A 13,981-nucleotide genomic window follows, 5' to 3' on the forward strand; every position below is an offset into this window, starting at 1 on the left:
TCCTGGAGCTCAAAGAAACAACGAAGTGTCGCAAGATCATCAACTGAAGCGGAATATCTTTCTATTGCTTCTGTTACTGCTGAAATTCAATGGATTCAGAATTTACTTCGTGAGATTGTTGTTTCATTACCAAGGCAGCCAGTTGTCTACTGTGATAATTTAGGTGCCACATATCTCGCTGCTAATCCGGTCTTCCATTCGCGGATGAAGCATCTCGAGGTTGATTATCATTTTGTTCGCACTATGGTTCAAAATGGCCAGCTTCGAGTTTCTCATATTTCTGGAAAAGATCAACTTGCGGATTTACTTACAAAAGCTCTCCTTAGTTCTCTGTTTGCAGATCTTCGGTGCAAGATTGGCATTTCTAATCGATCGCCATCTTGAGGGGGCGTATAAGGAAATCACCCTATTCTCAAGTGATTGATAGGATTTGATTATAATCTGATATGATTTGATTATAATCCCTTGTAATCTGGTTGTAATTAACATGATTAGGATTTCATTATAATTAGGATCTTCTATATTTTGTAGGATATTTCTCTTGCTTTCTTGTATAAATACTGAACCATTATGTGAATAATACACAAGGAATTCAACCATCTTCTAAATCTTTTATTTATATGCTTGATTAGATCAAGGAGCACACTCTTAAATGTTGTCTCTTGCCAATGATCAGAATAACAATATTCTTGTCTTGTATTGCATAAGCATCCAAATATTTGTAGGATACGCTTATGAAACCCATGTAAAAGATCAATTTTGTAATTACATACATACAGAGAAATATATATATATACTTATATCAAAGTTATTAAAGTACTCACAAGCTGTGCCTCTCTTTCTCTTTGTAAATTCAACCAAACCAAAATGAAGCGATGAACTTAAACATACTTTGTTAGATCGCCAAAATTCTTCCTCGAATGAACAAGTTACTTTGTAGTTCACTTCAGATATATAACTGCGATGTTTGAAAAGCAAACAACGAACTCGACACATGAATTCCAATAGTACTCCTCATGGTTATCAATAAAGTGATACAATAAACCTAATAATAAGGTACCTTAAAGATGCCCAAGGGGACTTAACAAGTGCAAGTAAATTAAAGCGGCATGGCTGAGATATCTGATGATCTCGACTGACTTGATTCTGAATCTTTTTGGGGTCCAATTAAGTCCACATATGTTCTGTATTATGCATTAGACAAGAGTAGAATATGTAACACTACTGTAAGCAAGAATACATGTGGTCAGAGCTCAGAGCCCAGAGCCATAGTAATACGTAAGTATGAAAGTAGTCCGTGTTAAGCAAAACTTTTGGACATCTTGGTATGTTAATTCCCAAGAGAGTTGTATTTTAATCTGGAAATATAATGCAGTTGACTTACGTCCTTACTGCGCTTAATTAAAACAGTGTGTTTGAGGGAATCAAAAAGGATAGGAACAAGAGATCTCTTGAAAGGGTCCACAAGCATTTTTATTATAGAACCAAAATTAGTGATCATTTTGCGTGAAAATCTATCCCTATTCAGATTCGGAAGACTTGTATAAAATGAAATACAGCTTTTTCAGCAGGATTTGTAAATTGAAAAATTAAGAAATTAGCTGTATTTAAACATCAATTTAATTACCTATGAGGATTCTCTAGGTAGAAAAAGCTAGGAAACATCATAACGCAACAAGCCACTCGTGCACAGCTAATTAAAATAGATTCGTCTCTATCTTCTTAATCACTGAATCTCTTCGTTGATTAGTGAAATCTCGAGTGATTCTAAGTCTGTTTAATTAGATTCAAAATTCTTGAAATGCTGACTTATTCTTCTCCATTTTTTTGGGGGGTATTCTAATTTTATTTTTTAACATTATCTTTGTGCATTATAAAAAATAAACCATTATCAAAAGTCTTTAACAATATCAAAATTATCAGAAACGGATTGCCTTTCGTAGCCAAAGATCCATCATAAATTAATGGGATCTGAATAAAACGTAGATTTTGGAAATCAAACCATTTAAAGTTCACAAATTGCTCATATGTGAACCTATAAACAATAACTTGACCTGGTACTTAAAAACATCATGAATACTGCCTTTAAATTGTTGGTTTACCACAATAAAAAAAAACAGTCTATAAAGAGGATTCTATTCTCTAGATTAGACAATTTATATGAATTGCTAAGTTAATTATCATGGACACACAAATCCAACCTTCCATTCGTGCACAATTTACAATATTTCGTCTCATTATTCTTAATCTCCATTATGACCAGATGATTTGTTATATAATCATATTTTTGTTGTCTCCTTCTGGTATGGAAGAGTTCCACTCGTCCAGCTAAGACAACCTCAGAAAGTCATGTACTTGCAGACAAAGTATTTGTAAAAAAGAATATAAAAAACCTAACAAATGAAAAAGGAAGGTGGTTGTACTAGCGTAATGCCTGGGAGGAAGGGAGCCTAGTATTTACTCGTGGCTTGATCTAAATCATGTCATACCTTCTCATAACTAGAACAATTAAATAAATAGCAAATGATTGGATATTGTTGCACAAATGTGACTGCTCAACCAGGTTAAGGGGCATACCTACGGTTCAATCACATAGTACTTATTAATTAGATAGTTACACTCAAAGGTGTTGGCTAGTAATTATTGAGATGCGATAAAAATTATAAGAAAAATTTTGATGGATAAAAATACTTTATCCATGCATAGCAGTAATTCTCAACGTGTGTGCAAGTTAATTTGAATACCACCGTTATCTTAAAAAGTTGCTAATGACATTTTTATGGCTCATCCTGTTTTCTTGTGAGGAAGGTAACAAACAATCCATGCGTGTACAACTTTAATGCGATCACCTTTTGCCACAGTAGCACTCCCTTGTCCCTTCAATATAAAATCTATCTTTATTAAAGTTATTTTCCTTTTTTTTTTTTGGGAAAAAAGTATCAAAATCTACAATAACAGATCTTCATATTAATTTTACGGAAAAGGGCCAAAATTACTCCTAACTTTGAAAAATAGTTTATCCATACCATTCGTTATACTTTAGGTCCAATTATACCCTTACAGTTATACTATGGGGTCAATTATAACCCTTCTGTCTAACTATTGCCACGTGGCATCATCCCAGCCCTTCAAAATTATTTTACTCACTAAAATAACTCAATCCGACCCGAATTTTTTTTTTCAGCAAAAATAATACGGATAATTTTTCCAGAAAAAAAATATAAAAACTATCCGTATTATTTTTGCTAAAAAAAAAAAATTCGGGTCGGATTGAGTTATTTTAGTGAGTAAAAAATTATTTGAGTAAAATAATTTTGAAGGGCGGGGATGATGCCACGTGGCAACAGTTAGACAGAAGGGTATAATTGACCCCATAGTATAACTGTAAGGGTATAATTGGCCCTAAAGTATAACGAAGGATATGAATGAACTATTTTTTAAAATTCAGGGGTAATTTTGGCCCTTTTCCGTTAATTTTATAATGGGCCTTTGCTGTTACCATTTGACAAACCATGGCTCCTCCAACCAGGACAACATTAACAAGCCACGTATATGCTGAGACATCTTTCATCACTTAGAAGCAATAGGGTAATGCAACGTGGCAATCTCCGAAAGGTAACAACAGCAAAGAGATCACTAAAGATTAAATGTTTGTTTTCTGGAGGCACAACTATCTCACCGAACTCTGGGGGAATCCCCACACCCTCATCACATGGCTATTTCAACGCTACATCTTGTCACTTTCTGTAAAGTTTTGGTATAAATAAGATGAGTTTCAAAGTCATTTCATCATTCCTAAACTTTTGAGTCCCAAGTAGAAGCAAAGAAAAACAGAGGAAAAAATGGCAAGTTTTTCTGCAAAAGCCAATAACAGATCCATCAGTTTGCCAAACAGATCACATCCAGCTACTCAGAGTATTGAAGAGGAGCTCAACAAACTCAAGACTTGGGAATTCTCAGCTTCACTAACTGCAGAAGCTGTTTACAATGGTCTAGTTGGCTTATGTGAGATGCATAATTGTATGGGCGATCTTTTAAACTTGCCCCTTACCCTGCAAGCACTTTCCCAATGCCAAGATAAGAAATGGGTCGATGAAATCTTGGATAAATCTGTGAGATTTCTCGATATTTGTGGGACAACAAGGGAGCTAGTGTCACAATTTAAAGAAAATGTTAAAGATCTTCAGTCTTTATTGAGGAGGAGAAAAGGAGATTTGAGCATCACCAACTACACCACGTTCAGAAAGAAAATGAAGAAAGATGCCAAAAGTTTAATTACATCTTTGAAGAAAATGGATCATGAGGAGGTGGTTGCTGTAATGGAAGTTGATCAACTTGTCTCAGCTGTAATCAGAGTGCTAAGAGAAGTTACCACAATAGGAATTTCAGTATTCCAAATGGTGTTAGTTTTCTTCTCATCTCCAATTTCTAAGCCAATTAGTAAATGGTCTTTGGTTTCAAGATTGGTGAATAAGGGAGATCAAGACAGCGTAAATGAGATAGAAAGTGCTGATGTTGCATTAAGCAACCTTTTCAAGTGTGGTCCTAATGAAATGGAGAAGATCCAATTTATGCAGACCAAGTTGGAAATTCTAGAGGCTCATTTTGAATGCATTGAGAATGGTCTTGACAACATCTTTAGATGCTTGATTAGATCAAGGAGCACATTACTAAATGTTATCTCTTGCCATTGAAAATAGTTGTACCATTCCTATCTTGTATTGCATAAGCATCCAAATATTTGTAGGATATGCTTATGAAATCCTAAGAAACAATTTTGTAATTACATACATACAGAGAAATACATATACCTATATCTATATCAAAGTTATATTCACAAGCTGTGCATCTCTTTCTCTCTTGGCTACCTTTCTAAGTTCAACCAAAGAAAAATGAAGCGATCTTTGGTTAAATCCAGAAAATACTTCCTTGAATGAACAAGTTACTTTGTCGTTCATTTTGATCATTTTACTAAATTATAGTATTATACATAGTATTAATTATGCTTAAGAAATTTAAATTTAATTATATACTCTATGTAATTACTTAATGATTAGGATAATATATATATATATAAAAAATCTCTTGATTTGTTAAAATAAAGAAATAAAAAACAAAATTTAAATATAATGAACAATATAAACGAAGAAATAAAGTACTCCCTCCGTCCCATTTTATGTGACACGGTTCGAATTTCGAGAGTCAAACTTGTTTATTTTATACTAGAACATACAATCTTTAAGATTTTTTAAAAATAATTTACATATTTAGAAGCTACATAAAAATTATAAATTATTATAATTAATTTAAAATATTTAAAGAGCATACGAATAACTCGCGGTCAACAAAATTTTTATTTGAACCTCAAAAAACAAAAAGTATATGGGACAGAGGGAGTATAACTTAGTTAATTGACATAAGTGCTTACTGCACTTAATTAAAAGAGACCATTTGATTGAATCGAAAAGGATAGAAGCAAGAGATCTCTTGAAAGGGTCCCAAAATATTTTAAAGATGAAACCAAAAATCAGTGATCAGTTTGCGTCAAAATCTATCACTATTCAGATATAGAAGATTTGGATAAAATGAAAGGCAACTTTTGCAGCAGGATTTGCAAATTGGATATTTAAGAAATTAGCTGTATTTAAGCATTAGTTTAATTACATATGAGGATTCTCTTGGTAGAAACAATGGAGCTAGGAAACATCAATGATCAACGCAACAAGCCACTCGTGCCTAACTAAAATAGCTTTGTCTCTATCTTCTTAACCACTGAATCTCTTTATTAATTAGTGAAATCTCGAGAGATTCCAAGTCTTTAATTTCAAATCGTTTAAATGCTGACCTTTTCTCCCTTTGTTATGGGGTTTTTAAAGGATATTTCTCCACAATCATTTGCATGATACAAATAAACAACCATTATCAAAATTTGTCTTTGATAAATGACAATATCAAAATGCATGATCAGGAACAGAGTTACAAATCATAAAATGGGATCTAAATAAAGCGTAAATTAATTTGGAATTAAATCATTTAAAGTTCACAAACTGCTCAAATATTCAAGCTATAAACACTAATTAGACCTAGTTAAGATTTTAGAAAAGTCGTGCTTACTGCCTTCAAATTGTTGACTTACCACAATGAGACAGTCCATATAGAGGGCTCTGTTCTCCAGATTAGACTACTTATTTTATGGATTGCTGAGTTGATTGAGTATCATGGACACACATTCAACCTTCCATTCGTGCACAATTTAAAATTAATTTGCTTCATTATTCTTAATCTCCATTATGACCAGTTGATTTATTTATAAGATCACATTTGTGCTGTCTCCTTCGGGTATTGAAGAGTTCCACTCGTCCAGCTAAGACAACAAAGTACTTGTAGAAAAGAATATAAAAAAGCTAACAAATAAAAGAGGAAGGTGGTTATACTGGCGCAATGCCCGGGAGGAAGGGAGCCTAGTATTTACTCGTGGCTCGATCTAAATCTTGTCATTCCATCTCATAATTAGAAGAATTACATAATATAGCAAATGATTGGATATTGTTGCACAAATGTGACAGCTCAACTAGGTTACTGGGAATGCCTGTGGTACCCGGAACCAAAATGCCTCCAAAAAAAATATTTTGAACCAAAATACCCCAACAAAAAAAAAAAGTTACTAAAGTACCTATAGCGCAGTATTTTACTGCGCTATAGCACTAACGGAGACGGACCCGTCAAGTCCTATAACGCAGTAAAATAATGCGCTATACGAAATACGGTCCGACCTATAACGCATTATTTTACCGCGTTATAGGAGGGAGAGAAACTCCTATAACGCAGTAAAATAATGCGTTATATGAGTCTCCCATTTCCATTCACTCCTTTTTATGTAATTTATCTTTTTTACGTAGTTTAGCCGTATATTAATCATGCTTTGAGACTCCGAAACTTCAATATTTTATATAGAACTCTAGTTATATTTGTACAATTAATAAAATAGGCTCAACACATCAAGAATACGTGATACTTTGAATTGTCGTTTTAATAGTTGAAAATTGCTCGAAGTCCTTTTTTGTTTGAAGGCTTGTAGTCATTAGCTTTAAGTTATTTATCTTTTAGGGTTTCGTCTTATTTTTAAATTAATGCTTAACTTTATTTCGAATGTGTCACGTTTTTTTTATTACCAATGATAAAGACTAATGATAATATTTATAAATATGCAAAAAATATATAATATTTACGATAAATTGTACAACACTAATGTATATACACTATCGAGGATGGGTCCCACATGTAGTATGCCGGAGACTATCCCTAGGCCTAAGGCTCATACCATCCCCACCGCCCTCGCCATCGTCTCCGTCGCCCTTTTTCCTCTTAATAACCGGGCGCTCCAAGTCGTGATCATCTCCTCTTCCCCTAGCCCTTGCGCCCTTAACTAGAACGTGTTTCTTCTTGGGATCTTGTCCCGCTAGCACGCTCAGAACCTCAGGCTGAGCTGGGTCTGGAAACTCGACCTCTTTCTCGTCGGGAGTCGCCACCGCAGGCGCCGAAGGATGAACCTGAAAAATATATAAACATTAGTACCATTTCTTATTTATGTTGAATACATTAACGTTATTTATTTAATCAAACCTGTGTGTCAACGGGCGCCTGAGAAGGCTCTTGAGATGGGTCTGTAGCCTCCTGAAATGGGTGTGATGGTGAATATGAGGTAGTCTCCTGGACGAGATGTTGTTCGAAGTCCAAGTAAAGGTTATAAAAATTAAATAAACATTTACCTTATATTGAATAAAATTAGTTTTAAGTAAAAAACTTACATGCGCCTCGGTAGTCTCATGAGAAGACACCTCTGCCTCGGCAGGCTGATGAGAATGCTCCGGAATGGGCAGCTCCTGTGGACCCACTGGCGCCGAATCCTAAAATATGAAAAAAATGAAATTATAAGTACTTTAAATGATCAAATATGTATGTTAAATATTGACCTTACATTGAATAAAATAAATTTTAATAAAAAGCTTACCTGTGGCTCGGTAGTCATATGGGAAAACACTGCTGGCTCGGCAGACCCATGAGAAAATGCCTGAGTGGGTGGCTCTGATGGACCCGCTGACGCCGAATCCTAAAATATGAAAAAAATGAAATAAAAAGTACTTTAAATGATCAAATATGTATATTAAATATTGACCTTATATTGAATAAAATTAGTTTTAAGTAAAAAACTTACATGCGCCTCGGTAGTCTCATGAGAAGACACCTCTGCCTCGGCAGGCTGAGTGGGTGGCTCTGATGGACCCGCTGGCGCCGAATCCTAAAATATAAAATATTACTAAATAATGAATAACATATATATATATATATATATTTTAAAATAAATAATTTAAATGAACAAATAAGTATTTTAAATACTAACCGGGATAAAAAACTCATCAAAGTCAAGAATCCGGGCTCCCTCTAAATTCCTCACAGGCAGCTCATCAGCTAATGAAGCGCGTAACGCCGCCCAATCAACGTTATCACGCTCCTCCATGTATGCATTATGTCTCGCTGTGATGAAGACCCGGGTATCTCAGCAAGTAAGAGCGCCGGCGTAAACGTAGGTGAGTCTCTAGGTGAGCTGCCACCGGCCTGGAAGGGCTGCAGATGGACTAGACCGTGAACGCCCTCTGGAATGGGATCGGCCTCATCCGCCTCATCTACCAGTCCTCCACCACCAGGTCCTCTAGCAGCAGCACCGCGTCCTCTACGCGCATGGCGTCCTCCGGCAGCACGGCGTCCTCTGCCAGTACGACCTCCTCCTTTGGGAGCCCCCGGTGTTGCCTGATACTCAACCTCCGGAACAGGATCCGCCATGCGCCTAATCTCGCCTGCCTGGCGGATACCATCCTCGGAAATCCTAACCATCTCTGCGGCAAGCCCCGCAAGCCCAGGGTAAGGCATATGCTCTAACCCCAAGATGCGTAAACGCTGTACGACCACCAGCTGCATTTGTGTTTAACATAAACAAAAAAAGTTTATTTTTAAAACGTAACAATTAATGAAATTAGATAAATTTAAATATGATAAACTTACCAATGCCTCGTACTGCCCCGCGAGTGCTGAATATCCTACATCCCTAGGCGGACGCAAAGCTGGGTTACCGATCAATCGGCGTGTGATCTGATGATACCAGCGCATGTAATGCTCAATGGGAGTCAAATGGCCGACCACCGCTAAAGTGCCCAACCTGTTCTCTCAACGGTGGAGCTGGACATCCATGAAAGCCAAAAAATTATCATCAATGGCGGCTGTTACGTCCCGTATTTTTATACATTGGGACAACCCGGATTAACTATGATAAATTAAGGCCAAGACTATTTCGGGATTTGAAGTCGGGACTTTTGACCCTTGATTTTATTTTGAGACATAAGTTATATATGAAATTGTTGGCATTGAACACTTAGGAAAAATTGGGATCACAATTCATAAAATTGGAATTAAAAACATTGTGCAAAAGGCCATGGTGGCCGTGTGTATTAAATGGTCCCACACATTTGTGTGTCCAATTTTAATTGGTCCAACACATTGTGTGGGCCAAAGACAATGTAGATATTTTGTGGACTTAAAATATGACCTCTAAGTCATCTCTCACCATTTCAACACTTAGAAAAATATAAGAGCTTGGGAGCACCCTTCAACCCACTGTTTTCGGCCAAGAAGAGGAGAAAACCAAGATCATTTCTAGCCTCTCTAAAATTATTTCTTTGGTATAAACCCACTATTTGGAGGTCCCTAAGTAGCTTGGAAGTATTGTTTGGATCATCCAACTACTCATTTTGCCCATTTGCAAACCCTAGCCTATTGGTAGATTGAAGAAGAAATGTGAGTTCTAATCTTGTTTTTGAGCTATAAATGTTGTATGCATATTGTAGTATGCTAAAATGGATAAAAATCATGAAATATGGAATGTTGGAAGTGGGTTGTGTGATGGGTGTGCTAGCCGTGTAGTGTGGGTGTGATTGTGTAAATGGGTGTTGTGATTGAATTGATAAATTAATTCTTGTATCGTGATAAATTGTTGTAGAGTGGAGAAGAGAATACGAATCATTAATATATGTATATATGTGTGTAATGTAGCCGTGTATAGCCCCCAAATGTTTGCCAAAGAATGAATTAGTATCGCTTAACGTCTTAATCGTCGTCGTTATGAATTCTAGTTGGAAATGAGCAATTAATAACTCAAGATTGATGTTGAGATTTTGTGGGCTGATTTGAGTCTTATTGTGCGTTTGATGTAAGTCGTATATTTGTGAAAATGACCTCGATATATTGTGGATTGTGATACAAAACATGACTTAAAAGTATGGAACGTGAAAAGGGGGCTGCTCACGGTTTAGGGGGTTGTTTTCGGCCACTTTTGGAGCAAATTGTTGGATTGTTGGAAATATTATGTGAATTGTTTAGAATGCCCTTGAATATTGTTGGTAAGGATTTGGGTTAATAATCGAATGTACGAACGATATTGTGACTTGAAAGTAAGCCATTGAATTGAATATTTGGAAAGTTGTCGAATGGTGTAAAAGAGAGCTACTAATGTTGTTTTTCCTTTCGAATTGATTATCGATGTTACTAGGTTGGTTATTGTGGTTGTTGTTGTTGATTTTGAGCGAGTTAAATTCTCGGGTTGGCCTATTTACAGGGGAAATGCTGCCGAATTTTCTGTAGAATTTAATGAATAGTTGGAATGAATGGCTTAAGTGCCCTTAGCTAATGTTTGGTATTCGTTGGCGTATTTGTAGACCTTGGGGAGCCCGAGGCGTAGATTGGGATTTACTTTAGATTGGCTATTTTGGAGTGCGTACGAGGTATGTAAAGCAACCTTCTTTTCTTGGCATGCCTTAGTTTCACATAGGCTAGATTAGAGCCTTAAGGAAATTCCAAATCCGACATCCGAGCATGATATGATCTATATATTCCTTGGCACTCCTATGTATGATTTGATGAAAAATGAACCATTATGTTTTTGAAAGAAGGGATTTCCAAACTTTGTACAAAAGGTTTCACTTTAATGAATTTCGTAATTTTTGAATGCCATATCTTTCGCATAAAGGCTCGGATTGTTACAACATTTTCATAAGAGTTTGCATGATGTATAATGAGTATGTTTTCCATAAGCGGGCCTGATTCGGGTCGATACCCGTCCGTGAGTCCCGCAACCTTCCTTTATGTAATTCGGAGAATCTTTGAAAGAATTTGGTATGACCATTATTCAGATTTCAAATATGATCATTTTACTTATGTTTGAAGTTATGATAATGATTTTTTTTATGCATATGACTACTCACGACTCTATTCGTGCATTCTGTTATTCCTTTCGCCGAGTCCCGGGCGGGTTCTGCTGTCGTGCACACTTTGATATACTCCGGAGTTATGCTGTGCTTATGGTTCACCGAGCTACTCGCCAAAGAGGGTCGGGTTCCACTTATATATGATGTTATGGTGTGTATGGCGTTATGCTGGGTTATGATATGTGACGGGGATTCGGAGATTTGAAACCTTTCTGGTGTGATGCTGTGTTATGGCGCCATCGATTGGCGGGCGACCATATTCTTCTGTACCTTCTGCATGACTTACATATTTTTAAAGTAAACATTTTGATACGATGGATTTGTACCTATTCTCTGTACTACTATTTCGTTTATGTCTCAGGTTTGCTTCTGTATATTCTGCTTTGCATACTCAGTACATATTTCGTACTGACCCCCTTTCTTCGGGGGCTGCGTTTCATGCCCGCAGGTACAGACGCACAGTTTGGTGATCCACCAGTCTAGGACACCCTCTTCTGCTATTTGGAGTGCTCTTCTCATTCCAGAGCCTACATTTTGGTATATATATTTTGTTCACTGTGTATGTATACATATATTCGCTCAGGGGTACGGCGGGGCCCTGTCCCGCCATATGTTCTGTTGGTCTGTTTAGAGGTCTGTAGACGTATTTGTGGGTGTGTGTGCCTACTTCTGTTCAGATGTGGTTGTATGACCCTATTCGCTATGGCAGCCTTGTCGGCGTGCATTTGTATATGTTTTGGGCCGTTGTGCCATTTGATAGCCTTGTCGGCTTTTGATACATTTGATAGCCTTGCCGGCTTTTTGATATATATATATCCGCATACGGTTGCGTTGAGATATGTTCGATACAGTTTGATATAGTTTGAGACGGCATATAGTATTTATGGCCGTATATGCTATTTGTGTGTGATTCGATGGAATAAGTACGTCAGGGTGCCCAACTAGGGCGCCAGTCACGGCCTACGGGGTTGGGTCGTGACAGCAGCCCGATCGTCCCGCTGGTAGTGTCGGAGCTCATGACGGACATCAGGGGGTATACTCTGTGTATGCCCAAACTGTCGTAAGACACGCTCGGGCATGTGATCCTCTACGATGTCCAGGTGTATCAATGGCCACCGCGACCTCCAAACCCCCTGACCTGCCCTACAGAAGGGGGGCAAACCATCTAATATAGCAGCGTACGGCGTCCATATAAATAGTTGCATAACATATAAATACAAATCAGTGATCACCATGTAGAAAAGACGTTTAATTAAATTATTAATGTAAATTTAAATAGTTTTACCGCATCATCCGTCATGTGACCAAGCTGGTCCCGGAATGGAAGAATACTGTGGTGCGTATCGACATCCCGGTCAAAACCCGCTGTCCACCTCCTCGCATAAGGCATGTTAATCTCGAGGTGATGCCTAGGTACGGGCTGAAAAGGCAGCATCCTCTCCCACACCCATAACTGTAAGCGATATTAGAAAATACGATTTTTTAGTCGCCCTTTCAAGAGGTTTGTTGACATTAAAGGAACGCACACTTAAATATTACCTGGAGAAGAGCAAAAAATCCACACACATCTCTGACAGCACCAATAGACGCTCGGCACAGGCATCTGTAAAGATACGCCAAAACAGCACCGCCCCAGCTGAAGTCTCCAAAGCGGTCCAGATGCTCCAAAAAAAATCAAGTAACGTAAACTGACAAAGGCACCCGATGAATTCGGGAACAAGATGCCCCCGAATATAATAAACAGGTACAAACGGGCATGACGATCAACATCGTCCTGCGGGGTGCCGTCGTCAACCGGATCCAGACCCTCCAAATAAGTGCAGAGTGCACTAAGCTGAACCCGACTCTGTCCGGATAGCTGGGCCGCGGCATCAGGCACGAAGTGGGTGAGCCTAGTCAACTCTGTCACCCACGTCCGACCAGGAGGAGGCTCGTACCGAGTGTACAGTGGCTCTCCATCAACCCGCAATCCAAAGAGGACCTCTACATCCTCAAGTGTAATCGTGGCCTCACCAGTGCGAAGATGGAAGGTATGTGTCTTTGGCCTCCACCGCTCAACCATGGTCGTGATGAGCGCCCAATCATGCTGTACCCGACCAACGGACACACAACGGTAGATGCCGCCCCGAAACAATATCTCCAACATGCGAGGGTGTGGGGGGTGCTCGCGTAAAAGAGTCCACGCTCTCTGCAGCCTACAGGGACGGAGCCTAGTAGATATCCCTATAGTACCGGCCCATAATAACTCTGACCTATGATTGTCTTGCAAAGACAATAGTGATCTATCAGCGGGCCCCGGGTGAACAGCGGGCCCCGGGTGATCATCGGCCCCAGGGGGAACATTCGGATCCATGAAAGAGTCCGGTCTGTACAAACTAAATTAGTCATTATTCTTGAAATGAAAGATAAATTATATTAACTAATCGAAATTTAGCAATAATATTTGTTTGGAACTCTATTTTGAATATGTGATATATTTTTAGTTGACCAAATAGCCAACACAACTACGATAAAATTAAACTAAGAGTTCATATTCGTCGACCACATATTTTCCTATAAACTTTACATTTTTATCGTTAGCTTATGTATTTATGAAAAGAAGAACTTTAACTATTCTTTTTAAGATAATTTTTTTTATTTAACATATATATTCATGCTTTTAAAAT

General features: G+C 37.8%; 1 protein-coding gene across 1 annotated transcript; it reads left to right on the top strand.

Moving 5' to 3' along the window:
• Positions 1 to 3,842: 3,842 nt before the first annotated feature.
• LOC132624629 (uncharacterized) lies at positions 3,843 to 4,694 on the top strand. Its single transcript, XM_060339377.1, has one exon. The coding sequence runs from the start codon at positions 3,843 to 3,845 to the stop codon at positions 4,692 to 4,694; it is 852 nt and encodes a 283-aa protein (XP_060195360.1).
• Positions 4,695 to 13,981: the final 9,287 nt, after the last annotated feature.

Source organism: Lycium barbarum, chromosome 12 (assembly GCF_019175385.1).
Source record: "Lycium barbarum isolate Lr01 chromosome 12, ASM1917538v2, whole genome shotgun sequence".
Classification (NCBI taxonomy): domain Eukaryota; kingdom Viridiplantae; phylum Streptophyta; class Magnoliopsida; order Solanales; family Solanaceae; genus Lycium; species Lycium barbarum.

Coding starts and splice junctions, on each gene's coding strand:
- LOC132624629 (XM_060339377.1), top strand. CDS start 3,843: ATGGCAAGTTTTTCTGCAAAAGCCAATAACAGATCCATCAGTTTGCCA.